Below are 19015 nucleotides of genomic sequence, written 5' to 3'. Positions count from 1 at the left end.
GAGACTTAGAGAAAATTTCAAGATGCACATCCAGCACCCAGGCCCCATCTGGAACCTTACCTAGGCCTGTAGTGCCCTCCCCAGCGGTTCCTAGCTGCCCAGGCTCATCCTGCCACCCCAAGAGGGACTTACAGATTTTTTCTAGAGGGGCATCTGACGATCAGGGAAGCACGCATCCCAGGTCAGCCTAGGATGCCCTGCTGGCCTCCACACACCTTCAAGGGACTTGCATAAGGCTGTCCTGACCAAGGGGGAAGTCACTCACTTTCGAGTCTAAATCACCAGTTTCATCTCAAAGTGTCCTTCCTCCATAACAGACCCCAGAGCACACCAGGGTGTGCCAGGCTCTCCACCTGTCTCCTAGGAGCCCAGCAGCTCTAGCCCACCTGTCCAAGGCCTCACTTTGGAACCTGGCTCCTGTTCCAGCCCTTTACCAGGACCTCCTGGATTCCTTGCCCTCAGGGCCTGGATTCCCCAAGGCCAGGTCTGAACGGCTCCAGCTCCGGGATAGGCTCCGGGGTATGTCTGACGTAGAGACTGTCTACGTTCTCATGCAGAGTGAGACGTACTCATACTCTGAGTATGCATACGTATACTCGAGAGATGTATCCCATGCAGGCCCACCCTTGGTAGCTTCTAGAGACAGCTGTGCCACAGCCTGAGTGGATGAAGGAGTGAAGGAGGAGTGGAAGACAGTGGCAGATGAGGCGGGTGTGGATGGTGCAGTGTGGTGTGACTTCCCTGCAAGGCCTCAGATCAAGTCAGATAGTGCCTGCTGACCCTCCTAGACCAAAAATGCATCCCCCCCCCCAGAAACAAGCAAAACCCCACTCAGTCACGCCCTGACCCAAGTCTTGGTAGTGGCATTTTAATGGCTTTTGTTAGTGGCGGCAGCAGCAGGAGGAAGAGGGGGCGAGTTTGCCTGCCCCCAGCATGTCTAGCCGAGCTCTTTCCACTGGACCAAGGCCAGGAAGGTGCGGATCTCCATGGGCTGCAGCGTGATGGCAGTGGGGTCCAGCCGGGGGGGAGAAGGCTGGGGCGTGGGGCCTGGGGAGGTGCGAGAGAGAAGTGAGGGCTGCAGACCTCCTCTGCTTCACCCCCTCCTCCTGCTCCTTCCCCTCCGCCTCCACAAAGCCATATACCCTCAAATCTGTACCCGGGGCCTTATTCCCAGACCCATTTTAAACTGTCTCCCAGGCCCTGAATCCCATCCTGGATGTCAGGCCATCTCCCTCACACCGTCAAGCCCTTCCTGAAGACCATCATGCCAACCCCAGGGGTGATGGGCATACCCCTCGCCCCAGAACTAGACACCCATGGAATCCCATCCCAAACCCTCCAGACCCGCTGCTAGTTGGGACATTCCCACACCCACAACATTCGCACACGTCCCACACAGCCCCCAGCTGCCAGGGCAGGCCCCCACCTGTGGCTGGTGTCCACTTGAGCCTGGAGGCGCCGGCCCGGAGCTGGTTGGCCGCCAGCGTGGTCTCCTGTAGGTCCGTGATGGTGAAGGCGGAGAACAGGTCCTGTAGGCAGTGGATGGGCCCGGCTGAGTGGGGACAGAGCAGGGTTTCCCCTCTCCCTGCTCTCTCTGCCTCTGTCTTGTCTCCTTCCCACTTCTGCCTTACTCACCTTCAAATTCACGGTCACCGGGGAGCTCAAGTTGCCAGAGCCCTCCCCTACAGCGAACTGGTGCTCCAAGCGCAGCAGCAGCGATGTCCTGTCCCAGCGGGCCAGCGTGAGCAGATGTACCGAGGGAGGCAGCTCCCGGCGGAGCCCTGAGAACTGCAGGAAGGGGGTGGGGCTGAGGCGTGGTTAGGAGGCGGGGCTCTGACCCAAGGGGCGTGATTTCATGGGGAGGGACGAGGATCGGCTAGAAAGGGGAGGGCTAAGCCAATGAGAGGATGGGAGAGACCCCGGGAAGGGCGGTGCCAGGCTAGGGGCGGGCCCGGGCCCAGAACGGGACAGAACGGATCTGGCCTGAGACCCCCTGAGATAGGGCGGGCAGGACGCTCAGAGGGTGGGGCGGGGTGGGGCGGGGCTGGGGGGCGGGACCGTGCGCGGGGCCGGGGGCGGGGGTAAGCGAGCCCGCGGGAGGGGAGAGAGCTAAGGCTGTGCCAAGACCCAGACATAGTGGGATGGGACTCAGCAAGCGGGGGACTGTAGGGGAACGGGGCTGAGGTGAGGGGGTGGGAGCAGCTTATGGCTTCCCCAGAAGGAGATAGGGGTGGGCGGAGTCGGTACCCCCTAAGGCCAGGTTCTTTGGGGTCCTATCTGGCGGCCCCACCCCCCTCACCTGCTTGAGCGGGGCGACTCCCGGGTGGTAGGGGGTGCCGCCACCGGGGGCCAGCACCACCTGCGGGGCCAGCAGCTCCTTCTCTGCCTGCAACCGGTGCCTGGTGGCCGCGGCCGAAACCTTGTCGAGCAGCACGAGATGGCGCCCTCGCACCCACAGCCCCAGCCCGTCCTCCAGCAGCGGCTCCCCGACTCCACGTCCATCGTCTTTCAGAAGCCTTCGGTGCACCTGCGGGGAGTGGTCAGGAGAGGGTGAGGCGTCCCTCTGGCCGATTTCGGGGCCAGAAATTTGGGTAAGGGCTTGTGGAAATTTCAAGAGAAACTTAAGAGTGAGAAGGATGGATGCGGAGAGAGGTCTCGTGGGGCACCGCCAGCACAAGTGGTGATCCAGCCTAGCAAGGGACTAGCACAGAGGGAGGTGAGGGTCTAACGGGTAGGGCAGGTGAGGGCCTGGAGGAGATGGAGAGTAGGTAGGAAGCCGACAAAAGCTTGGAGTGAACTTTCACCTAGGAATGGAGGTGTCAGCTTAGTGGGGACTACACAGAGGGGTGCACCTAGCAGACAACAGAGAGAAACCAGCTTTCAAGGTCCAGTGGGGGGCCAGGGTGGGCACTGGCTGGGACAGGGCTCTGGCCACTCACCATGAGCTCTACAGAGCCATCCTTCAGGCTGCTGCCCCCCTGGGAGCGGTCGGTCAGCACCGTCAGCTGCGTCTTGCCATCCTGGGGGAAGGAGGGCGAGGGGAGAGTGAGGGGCCCACAGCCAGCCAGCCATGGCCCCCAGGCAGGCACCACAGGGGATGGTGGAGACCACCAAGGACAGCTGAGAGATGCTAAGAATGAGGGTGACCCCCCGCTATGTGGAGGGGGGCTAAGACATGGGGAGCAGGATGGGGGGTTACCCTGATGTAAATGCGGCTGTTGACTGGATAGTAGTTTCCTGCCACTGGCTCCGTCTGGTTCAGCTTCCAGGTGGGTCGATAATCCCGCCTGGGGAGGGGGAGGGTTTGGTCAAGGCTCCAGCTCCCCTTCCCCGGTCTACCCATGCCTCACTCCCCCTTCATTCCCTCCTTCCCACATTCAGAGGATCAGCAGATGCCCCCACAAGCCTGGGCCCCCACACACTACAGACCACCCTCTGTTACCCCCCAGTCACCCCACCTCCTCTCCAGGATCTCCCGGCCGTTGCTGTCTGTGTAGAAGAGTCCTTTCGTCTCCAGCACAGTGTCGAAGCGACTGATGACCTCCTTCCCCCAGCCGTCACTGGACCCAAGGGGATGGCAAGACTGTGAGCTTCCCCTATCCCACTCTGCCCTTGCCCGCACCCCCGAAGTCCCCGTGGGTGCCACTCACCCCACAGGTATTGGTCCCACTGTCCACTCCAGCTCCAGGTGCCGCTGGCCTGGATACAGGCGAACCACCTGGGAACACCAGGCTGAGAAGTTCTGGTGCACCTCCTGCACCAAGGGTGTCTGCGGGCACGTGGGGGGTGGGAGCAAGTCTGAGCCTGCACCTGCACACAGGCGGGCCCCGCGGATACCCAGCCCTGCTGTCAACTCACAAGGGCTAAAAGCCAGGTCAACCCCACTCATAAAATGGGAACCTGCCCCACCCCATCGGTGTGATGCCCCCATTTCCTATGTCAGATGTTACCACCTAACTCTTGAGTGTGGCATGTACGCTCGCTGCCCACCATGACCCCGTCTTCTCTCTTAGAACAGGATTCTAGCTTGGCAAGTGGCTACCTGGAATAAAGACCGTATTTTCCGGTCTTCCCTGAGGCTATCGATAGCTGGGTGACCACGGTTTGCTCGATGGAAAATGACCAAAGAGGTATGCGCCACGTCCGTTGCCTCTTTCCCTCTCCCACTGGCTCCGATGCCAGTGCGACAGCTGGACCTTGAGCAGCCACCTTGGGCCACGAGGTCAAAGCCAAATGTTGATGAGGGCAGAACAATGAGACAGAAGAGGCCTGGATGACTCTGAAGTCACTCCCCCAGCCCTGGACGGCCCATCCAGACTTTCTGTTAGACGGAAAGAAACGTCTATCTTGTTTTAGGCACCACATTTTGGCAACTGTTACTGGAGGCAAAACTATGCCCTAATGCAGCAACCCACGTAGGCGGAAGTTCCCCTCACGGGGAATCATGTCCAATGTGAATCCTGCTGCTACCTGCCCCACCCCTACCCTAAGAGGAAATGTCAATGAGAAGCCCAGAGAAACCCCACAAGGGGGAGCCCCTGTTCCAAGCCAGCTGCACCCTCAGATATCCACCGTAAGTGAGAATCGCCCAGCCCCTATCCAAGTGTGAACGCTCCCATAGACACCTCAAATATAATCCCCTCCTACCACAGATACCTGGTGAACCTTCAAGATGCTACACCTGGTTCTCCCCATTCCTGGGGTGGGAACACCCCACTCCCAGTTTCAAAAGCTAGTATAATCCTGACACCCACAGCAGACGTGAAAGCCAAGGAATGACTATTACTCAACCAGCCGAAAATACCAGCCCTCTGGGAAGATTCTCAATATTCCCCGCAGGTCCTAACCCTCTCATCTGATAGAGATACAAACCCGCCCCCACCACCACCCCCCCGCACGTGGCTCCACCACCCCCAGGCTCCACACCTCCCTCACACCCACTCGTCATTCAAGGCCCCAGACCTTCACCACGCGCGTTTGAGCCCAGTGGCTCACGATCAACGGTTTCTGGCGGTCGGGTCTGAAGATGTAGGCGCCTGAGGCCTGGCTGCTGAGGCTGTTGCCTACGCTAGCGTTGTACCTGGGGCCGGGGCAGGTGAGAGTCAGGGAAGTGATCCCAGCTCTACTCACGCCCCCCTCCCTGGCCTGGTGGTCCCTCCCTCACCAGTAGAAGGCTTGGCGAACAGGCAGCAGGAGGTTCTGGTCCAGGTTCTCCAATTCCACCAAGAGTCCCGTGTCAGGGTCAAACCTAGCCCGGAGGTGCTGGGTAGAAAAGGGACAGCCAGAGGTTAATAAGCATCGTCTCATCCAAGGGCCGCTTCATCCTTCCTGGGGTTCAGGAGGAAGCCCAGAAGCTCCCCTTCCCCTCCCCCCGGCCCTATTAACAAATCCTAACAGCTCTACCTTCCACCTCCTCCTCAGTCTGACCACTTCTCACCATTTCCATGACCTTCTGGGACTAGTGCAGGGGACCCCTTCCAGGCTCCCTCCCCCAGTCAGTTCCTCCCGCCGCGGCCACCAGAGGGCGCCAGTGACACCCTAAATACCATCCCAGAGGGTCAGCTTGGGCCCCTGGGCTGACTCCGGGCTGACTGGGGCATCTGATTAAGGAATCATAGTGCCACCACCCAGTGGACTTTTAGGGGCCAACAGAAATATGTAAATTTTAATTTCTTTAAGAATCAGAAGAAAATGTAAGTGCAATAATAATGAATATTTTATACTTGTCTTCTACAGCCACCTGCTCATGAAATACAATTGTCACCTTTTTATTTTTTCTGACGGAAAAAGAGACCCAAGAAGGCAAAAAAAGGCTAGGGCCCATTACAGTCTTAATGCAGCCCTGTTTCTGACATGGCTCCTTCGAAGGAAAGCCCAAGTCTTGTCCCTCAAGTCCTGCGGAGTCTGACCTGTCACCCAACACCTGCCCCCTTTAGCCTCAGGGGGTTCCTGGGACACTCCCCACCCTCCTGCCTGAGGCCTCTTGCTTCTGCGACTCCCTGTCCGCCTGGATCCTTCTCCCCGCCACATGGCCACGTGGCTCCCTCCCTCGGGTCTCTGCCTGCCTCATTTAATTCGCAAACCCCTACCACCGTCAGCCCTTACTTATCAGTCCAGTGTCACCCATAATTACACTGGATCCTCACAGTCCCAGGAAAGGCCACTGAGGCTCAAAGGGAGGTGGTCACTACCAGAGGATACGTAATAGGGCACTGGTGACTAGACCATGAACCCAAGACCCACTGATCCAGAGTCCACGCAGCTCACCATGACACCTCAAATTTGTCGTGGGGGAAGGGAGGGGCATCTGAACGGAGTCTCACCTCATTCTGGATGGCCAGGTCACGCGACCAGGACTTCTGGGATCTGGGGTGGCGGCTGTGGGCGTGGAGGCTTCGGCCAGGCACCTGGGTTACTGAGTAGACGCTGAAGCCCAGGGCAGGCACTGAGGCTGAGAATAGCAACTCCGAATTGTCTGAGCTAGGATGTATCACCACCTTGGGTAAGGGAGGAGGGAAACTGAGTCAAGAGGCTGTAAGTCCACATACTGAGCTGTACATAAAGGGCCGTGTCAAACTCCAGGAGGGGAATGAGCCCCAGATGGGGAGAAGAAATACAGGTGTTGGCCAGGGAGGATGGAGTGTCAAATTCTGAGTTCAAGATTGCAGAGAAGATTCATAAAGTGCGGGGAAAAAACACTTTGGGGTGCAGAGACTGTGGGAGAAGGGGAAGTGAGGGAGGAAGTAGGGAAGGAAATCCTTGAAGCAGGGGAATGAGGGTAAGGCAGGTTCTAGGGGAGGAAGAGATTCGTAGGTAGAGGCCTTCCAGGACAAGGGAAATAAGCTAAAAAAAAAAAATATAAAAAAATTCGGGGTGCCTGGCTGGATAAGTTGGTAGGGCAGGTCCCTCAGTCTCAGTGTTGTAAGCTGGAGCCCCACACTGGATATGGAGATTACTGAAAAAATCTTAAAAAATAAAAATTTTTTAAAGATTTTATTTATTTGACAGAGAGAGAGATCACAAGTAGGCAGAGAGGCAGGTAGAGAGAGAGGAGGAAGCAGGCTCCCTGCTGAGCAGAAAGCCTGATGCGGGGCTCAATCCCAGGACCCTGGGATCATGACCTGAGCCAAAGGCAGAGGCTTTAACCCACTGAGCCACCCAGGCGCCCCTCCTCATGAATTTTTTAAAAATATTTTATTTTGGGGGCGCCTGGGTGGCTCAGTGGGTTAAAGCCTCTGCCTTCGGCTCAGGTCATGATCCCAGGGTCCTGGGATTGAGCCCCGCATCAGGCTTTCTGCGCAGCAGGGAGCCTGCTTCCTCCTCTCTCTCTACCTGCCTCTCTGCCTACTTGTGATCTCTGTCTGTCAAATAAATAAATAAAATCTTTTTTTAAAAAAATTCATGAGGAGACATTAAAAAGGGAGAGATTGCCTGAGAGGCAGGGCAGGGGGCTGAGGGGAATGGGGGGAGCAGATGTTTCCAAGGGGGTATGATGTTAAGGGGCAGAAAAAGAAAGTACTAGACACAAGCTATTGATAAAGGGGAAGATATTCACTAAAAAGAGTTACCCGAGAGAGAGGAGGTGTCCATGGGAGGAGGTATCCATGGAGGGAAATGTTGCCATGAGATGGGGTAAGGTGGGAGGGTGAAATCCCCAGGAGGAGGTGTACAACGCAGGAGGTACTCATGGCGGGGTGGTACTCATAGGAGAAATACTTGTTGAAAGGACTTACGTCGCTGGGCACAACTGTGCCATTCGGGTCCCTCACGTCGAAAAAGTGTTCGCTGACTGGCAGCCGCACCATCCAATCCACTTTCCGCCCCAAGGGGTTATAAATGATCACTTGGAACTGGTGTGGGAGGGCCAGATGGGGTATGGGTCACAGCAGGCCTTCTTGAAACCCACCCACCACACGCGGCCATGTCCTTGGGTGCTCCAAGACCCCATGGGGTGCTTTGGTCTCTCCCACCCCAGCTACACTGCCCCCCAGCAGACCGATCCTCCCAATCAATTTCACAACCAGCAGGTACCTCAAGAGTCCCTCAGTCCGAGCCCCGCCTCCTCTGGGCTCCGCCCCCTCTGGGCCCGCCCCAACTATCCTCAGTTTCTAGTGCTGTCCCACCCACCTGCCTCCCTGCCCCGCCCCTCCAGCCTGAGCCCGGCTCACGCTCTTCGCTGTCTGGCTGAGCGGACAGACACTGATGTTGAGGTTGCGGCAGTAAGTGAAGTCCTCCTTGGAGCCGCTGAGCCGCGCCAGCGCATTGCTCAGGAGAACCTGTGGGAGGGAGCATAAAGGTCCATGGGTCAGCTCTGGACTCCCACCCAGGTCTTCCCTCTGTCCCCTTCCGGACCCCGCCCCTTGCCTGTCCCCGCCCATGAGTGCTTCTAGGCTCCACCCCATTTCTGTCTCCACCTCTCTCATCCCAGGCCCCGCCCCATAAGGCAGCTTAGACTCCACCCACTGCTTTGACCACGCCTCTTCCTGTCTCCGCCCTTTCATTCTATACCCGCCTCTCCCAAGCCCCACCCCTTCCCCGGCCCCACCCCGCACACCTCGCAGGGCCCCCAGCCTGCCGCAAGCTGGCGGGCGTAGTCATTGGCCACGTGCTGCCGGGAGGTACCGCTAACCGCGTCGTGATGCTGGAGCACCGCCATCGCCTCATCTGCAGGCAGACGGTGAATCGGGTGGGGTCTCCACGGGACTCTCAGTCCAGACCCCAAGGAGACGGGAAAGATCACGTGTGGGAGGGCGGGGTCCCGAGGAGCTTTATGAAGGGACTCAATGGGGTGGCCGAGGGTCTGTGTCCAGCTTCGGACACACCCCCATCCCCTCATCGTCTCAACACCTACTGAGGGGTGCACTGTCTCCTGAGCCATAGGGTCCCACGTTGGCCGCCGGACCCGCCAGTGCCTCCAGCTGGTTGCACACCTGGGGACAGAGGGGCTGTATTAGGGCCCCGGCCCTGTTGGGACCCCAGGACGCTCCTTGAGCCCAGGGCCCACTCACCTGCAGAAAGTTGTAGCTGAGACGCTCGTAGCGTTTGAGGGCCGGCCGGCTGGAAAAGTAGCCAGTCCAGAACTTGTAGGGGCCGTCGGCATAGGGAAAGAAGTCATCCTGCTTTACAGACCTGCAGTGGCAGAGGCATTGAGGGCAGGGTCACGACCCAAAGGGCAGGCCAACCCCCCCAAGCTCCCATTTCCCCCAAATACCAGGTGAGGTTGGCCTTGTTCAGCTCCCAGAGGTAACAGGCGGGAGTGGAGTAGAGAACATTGACGCGGCTCCCGTTGGCCTGCTGCTGGGGGGAGGTGTCCGTGTGTGAGCCCTCGGGAGTCTGCACCTTCCCAGGGGGCCCACAGGTGTGCACACACATCCTCACGCACGTGTGCGCACCTTCATCATGCGGTGGGTTCAGATTCTCTTAGTACACATTTTGAGTGCAAACCAATGGCCCAGTGTGAGACTGGATTTTGGCAGCAGCTCAATATTACCAGCATGGAAAGGATTTCACGGATGCAGGAATAAACCTGAAAATTTTTTTTAAAGATTTTATTTATTTATCTGACAGAGAAAGAGAGGGCATGAGAGAGGGAAGACAAGCAGGGGGAGTGGGAGACGGAGAAGCAGGCTCCCCGCCGAACACGGAGCCCCACGCAGGGCCGATCCCAGGACCCTGGGATCATGACCTGAGCTGAAGGCAGACCCTTAACGACTGAGTCACCCAGGCACCCCTAAACCTGAAATTTTTACTAAACCTTTTTTTCATTCCAATTTTATTTTTAAAATATTTGGTGGGGGCGCCTGGGTGGCTCAGTTGGTGAAGCATGGGACTCCTGATTTGGGCTCAGGTCATGATCTCAGGCTCATGAGATGGGCCCCACCTAAGGCTCTGCAGTCAGCACGGAGTCTGCCTGAGATTCTCTCTCCTTCTCCCTCTGTCCCTCCCCTGCTCACCCTTCTCTCTAAATAAATAAATAAAATATTTTTAAAAAAATTTTTTGGTGGAGGGGCGCCTGGCTGGGTCAGTGGGTTATGCCTCTGCCTTCAGCTCAGGTCATGATCTCAGGGTCCTGGGATCGAGCCCCGCATCGGGCTCTCTGCTCAGCGGGGAGCCTGCTTCCCCCTCTCTCTCTCTCTCTCTGCCTGCCTCTCTGCCTACTTGTGATCTCTGTCTGTCCAGTAAATAAATAAAATATTTAAAAAAAATTTTTTTTGGTGGAAAAACTAAATATGACATTATAGGGCTGCAGTCATCATTTCTCACCACTGTCATGTTATTGCTTAACAACATTGTTAGAATGAACAGAGTCCTTCAACTGCGGGAGATGAAGGAACAAGAAGGTGACCTCCTCCCTGAAGAAAAAGATGTTTGTTCTGCTTGTGTCGTGAAGCCAGTGCCTGGTACACTGTAGGTGCTCACTAAACACCTGAGTGAATGAAGGGAAGTGAATGGGACTACATGCCTTATGTACAGCCACAGGTCTACCCCTGCACACACAGTCACATACACAGTTGCACACACACACACACACACACACACACAGGATTCGCTCTACAACCAACCACTTGCTTCTTCAATATGCTCAGGATTTCAGGCACAATCTAGAAGCAGAGCCCAGCCCCAGTCTCCTGGAATCCACAGCCAAGTGGAGGAGAGACACTGAACGGACAATTTGTTACTATCAGCCTGGATGTGACCTCGTAGGTTTCTGTGGGGACTGTGTGCACACAGAGGAAAAGGCGAGAGCTCCACCTGCATTTGGTGAAGGCTTCCTGGAGGAGGAAACATTGCAGCTTGCATGTTAAAGGAGAAGCAGAAGGTGTTCGGCCCCAAATGACAGTCATAAGCAAACGCCATAATACTGATTATTCATCTGGCCCTGTTCTACGGATCTGTGTAAACGAACTCATTAAACCCCAACAGCCTTATCAGGTGGGAGCCACCATTGTGCCCATTTTCTAGATCGGAAAACTAAGGTGGAGCGCTGAAGATTTCTCAGGGTCACAGAGCCACTAAGTGGCAAGCTACGGACTTGCAGTACAGGACGTACTTCCAACAGAATGCAGTAGGCAGAGGAGTGGTCGGGGCAGGAGAAAACGTGTGGCAGCTTGGGACCATGATATTCACAGAAGAAAGTGCTCGAGGTGTCCGGGGCTCCTCCGGGGGAGGACTGGGGAAATGTCTTTGGGGAGGCCTTGGTGATGTCCCTGAGAGTGTTTTGGGTGAAAGGGTGGTGCCGGGGTAAGTGGAAGGTGAGGACGTGGAGACCGCCGGCAGACAGCTCTAAGGATGGAACTGAAGGACATTTCAGATTTTCGAGGCCCAAGGATGTCTGAGTCCTGGTGCCCAGAACCTGGTAGGTTACAGGGCAAAGGGAAACTACGGTTGCAAATGGAGTTCAGGTTCCTGAGCAGCTGACCTTAAAACAGCTTATCCTGGATGATCTGTAGGGCCAATGTCATCACGAGTCTTTAAAAGTGGAAGAGAGAGGGCACCTGGGTGGCTCAGTCAGTTAAGCATCCAATCCTTGATTTCGGCTCAGGTCAAGATCTCAGCGGCTTGAGATCGAGCCCTGCATCCGGCTCGTCCTTATTAGCGAGGAGTCTGCTTGAGATTCTCTCTCTCCCTCTGCCCCTCCCTGTGCTGGCCTGCACACTCGCTCTCTCTCCAAATAAATAAATAATTATTATTTTTTTTTTTTAGAAAAACAGAAGAGGAAAGAGGGAGTAAAAGAGATGTGATGATAGACTCAGGCAGAGAGCTGCTGCGTGGCTCGCTGGCAAGACAGGGACAGGGAGGCATGAGTCAAGGAATGCAGGAGGCTTCTAGAAGTTGGACACGGCAAGGACATTTTCCCCAAGAGCCTCAGGAAGGAACCCAGCCCTGCTGACATCTTGATTTTTAACCCACTGAGAACTGTGTCCGACCGCTGGCCTATAAAACCGTAAGATATATTTCTGTTGTTTCCAGCCGCTATGTTTGTTGGTCATTTGTTAGAGTAGCAACAGAAAACTAAGAGAGCGTGCCCTGGGATGCACGTGACCCAAAGGCCAAGGGTCCAAGCACACTCATTCCCACGAGCTGGCACTCCTACCTGGGCGTTGACCAGCTGGATGAGCCGGTCAAGGTTCTTGAACCACATGTTGGCATTCTCATACTGGAAGTCTGAGCCCATGGTCATTATGGTGTGATTGGTGCGGTAGTACTGGCCCTGTAGGGGGGATGGAGAATTCCTCAGGCCGGGGTGTCCTGGACCACCCCTGTGACCACACCGTCGCGGTACAAATGCAGTCAAGCCTGTGGGTGTGCAGTGCTCAGCTGGTTGAGCATCTGACTCTTGGTTTTGGCTCAGGTCATGATCTCAGGGTCCTGGGATCGAGCCCCTCATTGGGCTCCACACTCAGCTGGGAGTCAGCTTGAGGATTCTCTCTCCCTCTCTCTCTGCCCCTCCCCCTGCACCATCGAGCTCTCTCTCTCTCTCTAAGATAAATAGGTCTTGCGACGCCTGGGTGGCTCAGTCAGTTAGGCGTCTGCCTTCAGCTCAGGTCATGATCCCAGGGTCCTGGGATCAGGCCCTGCTCTGGGTTCCCTGCTCAGCGGGGAGTCTGTTTTTCCCTTTCCCTCTGCCCCTCCACCCCTGCTTGTGTGCACTCATGCTCTTGCTCTCTCTCTCTCCCAAATAAAATCTTTAACAAATAATAAGTAAATAAATTTTTAAAAAACAAGTGTGGGGGCGCCTGGGTAGCTCAGTGGGTTAAGCCTCTGCCTTCAGCTCAGGTCATAGTCTCAGGGTTCTGGGATCAAGCCCCATGTCAGGCACTCTGCTCAGCTGGGAACCTGCTTCCCTCTCTTTCTGCCTGCCTCTCTGCCTACTTGTGATCTCTCCCACTCTCTGTGTCAAATAAATGAAATATTTAAAAAAACAAAACAAACAAACAAAAAAAACCAAGTGTGGGCATACATAGAGGAGTGGAGAGGGGAGGGGAACTGGGTCACGGGGGAGCATAGGGACACATGTGAAAATAGCCTCACGCTGTTGAATACTCTTCTGGGGCCCAGATGAGGGCACTGAGGCACTGTGCCATGCTGTCTCACGACCTGGGTGAGCATTTGGGGCAGCAAAGGGTGTCTGTAGTCTTCTAACCAGAAATGCACACAAATCTGGGAGGGGAGCCTGGCAGCGGTGAATGGAACGATACCTTTCTCCAAGGGCGATGAGGAGGTGTTAGGGAATGCCTGCGCCGTGCAAAGGGCCCAGTGCATCATGAACAGGAGTCTCACGGGCTCTGCACAGTACACTTACCTGGGCAGTGGCCAACTGTAGGAAGTAATCGACCAACTCCTTGGCATTGTACTCGGGGCTGCGCGGGTCCTCCACAAAGGGCTTGTCAGCGCACAGCGTGTCCCAGCACAGTTTCTCCGGTGGGTTGTACATATTGGGGAGCACACCTGCATGCCACACCAGGCTCAGCACCCTGGACCTGCCCTGGGCTCAAAGCTTGCCACGCCCCACCCAGGAGGGACCTCAGAATTTGCAGGGCCCCATGCAAAGTGCAAATGCTAGGTTCTTGTTCATAAATTATTAAGAGTTGCAGGAAAAGGACAAAAGAGTATAAAAGCAAACCCAGGGCCCTCTGAGCATGGTCCCAGGTCCCATGCCCCTGGGGCCAGCCTTGCCCCCATCCCAGCCCCTTACTGGTAAAGAGGTCGGCCACTGGGGGCTTCAGGCTGGCGCTAGCCCGCCAAACCTCCTCCATCTTTTGCTTCTCCTCCCGCACACTCTTATCTTGATAATCCAGACGCCCGAAGAAGAAACCGTCAAAGCCCATCTGGAGGTGGGGAGGAATGAGGACTGGGATCAGAGGGCAGGAGAAGTGGGAGCCCAGTCCTCTCCCCACCACCCACCAGTCCCCTCAGTGTGGGAGGAGAGAGTCAGAGCACAGTTAGAAAAAGCAGGTCTGAAACCAGAAAGGGTTTCAGCTCATTTTGAAGCTAGGGAACGGTCAGGTGACACTGAGGGAGGGCTGGGAGGGGTGGGTGCGACGCTAGAACAGACCTCCACCTTCCCCAGCTCGGAAAGGGCCTGACTCAAGGCTTTCCCCCTTAAGCAACCTGAGAATGGAAGGGGTCAGAGAATGGAAAGGGGACGCCATCATGGCAAAGACTGTGAAGCTTGTTGAAGAGCAGGGCAGGCCTTGCTTCCCCCTCTCTCTCTGCTTGCCTCTCTGCCTACCTGTGATATCTGTCTCTCAAATAAATAAATAAAATCTTAAAAAACAAAACAAAACAGCAGGGCAGGCTTCCACCTACCACCTGGCTTTGGAGAGGACCCGGGATCATAGCAAATGGGGTGGGGCCAGAGCTCCAATGAGGGGCAGGTGTGGGACCCGGGAGGAGCCAGCTGGAGTGGGGTCAGCCTGGGCAGAGGCAGAGCGGAAAGGTGGGGGGTAGCGGGGGAGGGGCTACTAATGGGATTCACAGCTCACCCAAGGGGCAGGGCCTCAAGGGGCCAGAGGGCCAGGGGACAGGGCCTGGTCCAAGTGAGCTTGCAGGGAAGGGCGGGGGCTTGAGTGGCCAATGGAGGAGCTAGGAGCGAAGCTGGGAAATCACCTGTGCGAACAGCGAGGCCTGCTCCCGAGAGTGACCGAAGGGGTCAATGTGCCAGGCCACACGGGGGCGCCCATCTTTGCCAAACGTGTTTTCCAGGAAGCGCAACCCAAGCGTCATCTGGTCTATGATGGCTCCGTAGTGGGTGGCTGCCTCATCGTTCATCACCCAGCCACCATTGGCAAACTCCAGGCGTCCTGTGCCAGGAAGGGCAAAATCTGGGTGGACTGTCAGGGCCAGGACTGGGGCCAGGGGTGGCAATGCAGGGGATATGAAGGCCCACCTGCAAACCCAGGCCGGGAGGGAGAAGAGGGGTCACTCCCAGGCCAGTGTAGCCAGATACGGAGCAGAGGGCCCCCTGCATGGCAGGCTTCCCTGAGGCTCCCCTGGAGGTGGGGCCCTGCGGGATGTATAGGAGTTCTACAGATAAAGGGACATTCCAGGCAGGCAGAGCCACATGCACATGCAGACTGCAGGGGACATGACAAAATCTCAAAAGCTGGAGGGTCAGAAACAGAAGCGAGCTGGGCTTCCTCTTTTCACTTCCTTTAGGCAGGCTCACCCTGGCGTACCAGCTCCCGCACAACTTCCTGTGTTGCATTTGTCTGCTGGTGCCACCAACGGGAGAAGAAGGCAATCTCCACATAGATGAATCGGCGGGTGGGCTCCACCAGCAGGGAAGAGATGACTGAGTCTAGAATGTACTGCACCCCTGCGTGCTGGATGTCGTTCTGGACTGTGGACACAGGGGTCGGGGACAAATGAGCCAAGGGGGGACATTCTTAGACACAGGAGCCCAAGCTGGGCAACGTCCCCCCTCCCAATGTCCAGGACCCACAAAGGATCTGAAGGACTCAAAGGGGCCATGGGAGCCCCAGGGGGAAGTCCCCCTGCTGTACTCACTGCCATAAAAGTACTGGTCCACAGTCTTGAGCCAGCCCACATCGTCATGCGTGTGGGCCACCAGGTGCACATTGAGCATGTCCGGATGCACCACGGGGCACGTCTGCACAGGGAATCCAAATACACACATCCTGTCAGTTACACCGGGGTTAAGAAGCAGGCTGGGGTCAGGGGTGGGGTGGAGGCACAACATAGGTCTTGATCTAGAGGCGAGTGACCCAGAGAAACCCGGCGAGGACCTTCCAGGGAGGACGCCACAGAGTTGGGCATACAGATACAACTCCCACTTGACACGAGCCCTCAGGGCAGCTCTCATTCACACCCTGGGTTAATCGTAACAGTAGTAGCAAACGTTTATTAGGCATTTGCAAGTAGCAAGCAGCTAGAGGTGGCGGGGCGGGGGGTGGGGGGGGCAGTATTATCTCATTTTCAGATGAGAGCACTGAGGATCAGAGTGGTTAAGTAACTTGCCCCAAGTCACGGGGCCAGGAAGTCAGGGAGTCTGACTGGAACTCCAGGCAGGCTGACTTCAGGGTCCCAGCTCTCAAGCCATCCCCCCGCCCCCACATACACACATCTGCCCAATCACACAGTTAAGTGCATGCATGCAAAGCCCACTCCCGGCAAGCCCACTCACAGAAGGAAGGAAGCAGGTACGGAGAGCCCTATTCTCAGACTCACACAGCCAGACCTTTCAAGGACGCAAAGCATGCCTTCAGACCACACTGTCATATTAACAACCATTCACTAGGCACCCACAGAACACACCGACCCACACCTCCGGACCCTACTCGAGGGGCTTCGCTCCAGCTTGTGCACGCTTCCGCTCCCGGGCCGCGCTCACCTCGTATCCCGCGGCCCGAGCGCCGGGCGCCGCCACCAACAACAAAAAGAGGAAGGAGAGAGGCGGGAGCAGTGGCTGCAGCGCGCGGGAGCTCGTCTTGGGCCCTGCCGCGCCCCGGCCGCCACCGCCAGCGCGGACCCCCGAAGGCCGCGCGTCGGCGCCCATAGCTCCGCCGCCGCCGCCGCCGCCGCCACCTCCTCCTCCAGGGGCTTCCCGGGCCCTGCAAAGGCAGGGCAAACACCCCGCCCCCAGAACCCTACCTAGCCAATGGCTGCTGGCGGGGGCGGGGCCAGGGTGCCGCCTCGCGCGTCACGGAACTGAGCCCTCTGCTCTGGCTAGCCCCTGGGGACACTAGGAGTGTGGGGAGGCGTTGGGCGTGTCCACCCTTGGTTGCTGGTTTAGCCAGGGGAGCCTTTAATATTTCACCGCCTCCGAGGGGCCCTTTGTACCCGTGGACGAAAAGGCTTCAGATTTTCCTCCAGGTATAGTTTGCTTAGGAGGTGAGGATGTGTGCTTGGGATCCTACGATGTCCCGTCGGTCTTCAGGGCTAGGCTCTTGGAGGGACCTAGATTGGCTAGGAGCAGGGGCTAATGGTGGTCCTGTTCTGTTCTATGAGGATTACGCATAGAGGAACTGCCCCCTGGGGTACTAAGGATGGGAGGTATCCAGCCTGATTGGAAGAAATACCCATGGGACTCAGGTGAGGAGTGACGGGTGGGGGAGGACTCAATCTTTCATGCTTTTCCCAATCCCTATTAGTCCATCCAGTTCACTGATACTATCCGATTTGTCTGATAAGGAAATGAAAGTCCACATTCCTCAGGTCAACAGAGCCCATCTGCTGAGTTGCCAGAGGACAGGAATCATTGCTCTGCTTCGGGCAGCTGACTGAAGTCACAAGGCTTGTGAAAGAAGCAAGTGAACCACCACGACCAGAAGGCTCCAGGCTGGAGCCCCTCCCCCACCAGGAAGAGCACCCACAATCCACAGGAGAGGTCCCAAAACACACCCAGAATGCAAAACTTTATTATTAACTGGTTCCAACAAAAGAAACGAGTGGATACACGTAGAAACATGGATAGCATCTCCCCCAGCAGCAGGCAGGATGGGGAAGCAGGCAGGTGGGGGAGGCCTAGGGAGTTCTCCTCTGCCCAGCAGAAGTGGAATCCCAGGGAAAGGGTCAGGTTCCCTCCATCCAGCCGCGAGCCCCTGAGACTACCTCATTCAGGGAAGCCCAGGACAGCAGCTGAGGGCAGGGGCTGAACAGCCAGGGGCCAGGCCTGGGGGAAGGTGTATGTACAGAGTAGTCCTTGGCTGACATCACCAGGGGGGCGTCATGGGCTGAGGGTTCTGCAGATATGACATCACCACGGCAGAGATGGACAGCCTGAGGTGGGAGAGAAGTGTCAGTCCAGAAAGGGTAGGCTTGGGTCCCCCTCTCCCACTTACTCAAGAGTCCTCCTTCTCTAGGCCTAGACTCACATGAAGCTACTCATCATTTGTTTAGTGTCCTCAGAGCTCCGGGAGTTGGCAAAGCTGATGAAGGAGCAGTAGACAGCGACCCAAGCGCACCACTTCAGCTGAGGAAAGGCAGGAGGATGGGGGTATTCGGTCAGTGACAGGCACACCAATGAGCCACCATAGGGGCACTCCCAGACACGGGTGCCAACGCACTGTTTCCACCCGATGCAACCTGGATCTTATCCCCAAGAATCCCTCAGTCCCATTCCCCCTAGCCTACTCCAGGTACCCAGTTTCTTGTTCTACCCTCTTGGCCGGCATTTAACAGCACCACATACCCTCAGGCCTAAGAAGAGTAGCCTTTGACATGCCTCGTGATGCTAAGAACCTCATCCTTTCTCCACGAGTCCCCTCCAAATTACTTTAAAATCAGGCCGACCTCCCCGGTACCCACCCTGACCCCGGCTTCCCCTCTGGCTCTGGCTTTCTCCGCCGAGCAACACCGCAGCCCCGCCCCCGGCCAGGCCCAGGCCCCGCCCCCTCAGCGCCAGCCCGGCTTCATTCCGAATCCGCTCCCACCACCGGCTTCGTGGTCAGGCGGAGCCACACGGAAGGAAACTCAGCGCCGCCCACCTTGAGCATGAGGCCGCACATGCTGAAGATCATGCCGAGCAGGTTCATGTAGTCCGGCGTCGGGTCGTCCAAGGCCGGGTTACACTCGCTCGGCGGGGGCTTGTACCTGCGGTAGGCTCAAGGGTCAGAGGCACTCAAAGTCCCGCCCCCGAAGTGGACAAGCGCTTCCCTGGACCTTGCCCCACAACCCGAGCCCTGTTCCCGTGACGTTGGGGTCCTCACCTCAGCACTTTGTTCGGCCTTCGTGGGTCCGACATATTGTTAGTGGACATGCCGGGTCCGAGGTCGGGCCTCTTCCGCTGCGGGAGTCGCAGCTTCCGGCGGGGAAACGGAGGGTGGCTTTTAGAGTGACACCCACAGGCTGCGAGCTTCCGTTCCCAGGGGCGGGGCCGGGACTCCTTCCAGCCGGGGGACAGAGAATTAGAAGAGACCAGAAATGTTTCTTGAAAACAAGAAGTGGGAAAAGAAACCTAGAAGCTGGAATCAGGTTTCAGTATTCCAAACACTATCCCGAAAAAAGCCAAAATACTTGAACCGGAAGTGAGAAATAGGAAGTGGGCTACGGA

At 56.8% G+C, this 19015-nt stretch overlaps 2 protein-coding genes across 3 annotated transcripts; both read right to left on the bottom strand.

Moving 5' to 3' along the window:
• Positions 1-852: 852 nt before the first annotated feature.
• Positions 853-16564, bottom strand: MAN2B1 (mannosidase alpha class 2B member 1). 2 transcript variants are annotated; one of them, XM_080798082.1, is made up of 24 exons: positions 16355-16564; positions 15511-15613; positions 15170-15343; positions 14611-14804; positions 13697-13829; positions 13304-13449; positions 12095-12211; positions 9212-9297; positions 9009-9129; positions 8852-8930; positions 8555-8664; positions 8169-8276; positions 7734-7850; positions 6324-6497; positions 5165-5262; positions 4963-5080; positions 3651-3769; positions 3459-3560; positions 3200-3287; positions 2940-3020; positions 2300-2527; positions 1636-1788; positions 1427-1529; positions 853-1047 (listed from the first exon to the last, which is right to left on the bottom strand). In XM_080798082.1, the coding sequence occupies exons 1-24, from the start codon at positions 16517-16519 to the stop codon at positions 938-940; spliced, it is 3027 nt and encodes a 1008-aa protein (XP_080654208.1). In that variant the 5' UTR covers positions 16520-16564; the 3' UTR covers positions 853-937. The 2 variants fall into 2 exon arrangements, with proteins under 2 accessions (XP_080654208.1, XP_080654209.1); XM_080798083.1 differs by having other exon boundaries at positions 9212-9294.
• Positions 16565-17364: 800 nt separating this feature from the next.
• Positions 17365-18971, bottom strand: WDR83OS (WD repeat domain 83 opposite strand). Its single transcript, XM_080806296.1, has 4 exons — positions 18672-18971; positions 18450-18555; positions 17838-17935; positions 17365-17742 (listed from the first exon to the last, which is right to left on the bottom strand). The coding sequence occupies exons 1-4, from the start codon at positions 18719-18721 to the stop codon at positions 17676-17678; spliced, it is 321 nt and encodes a 106-aa protein (XP_080662422.1). The 5' UTR covers positions 18722-18971; the 3' UTR covers positions 17365-17675.
• Between the last annotated feature and the right edge of the window lie 44 nt (positions 18972-19015).

The sequence above is a fragment of the Martes martes genome (assembly GCF_963455335.1).
Source record: "Martes martes genome assembly, chromosome: 1".
In the NCBI taxonomy this organism is placed as follows: Eukaryota; Metazoa; Chordata; class Mammalia; order Carnivora; family Mustelidae; genus Martes; species Martes martes.
Note: the sequence above shows the minus strand (reverse complement) of the source record. Positions and strands in the feature narration are given on the sequence as shown.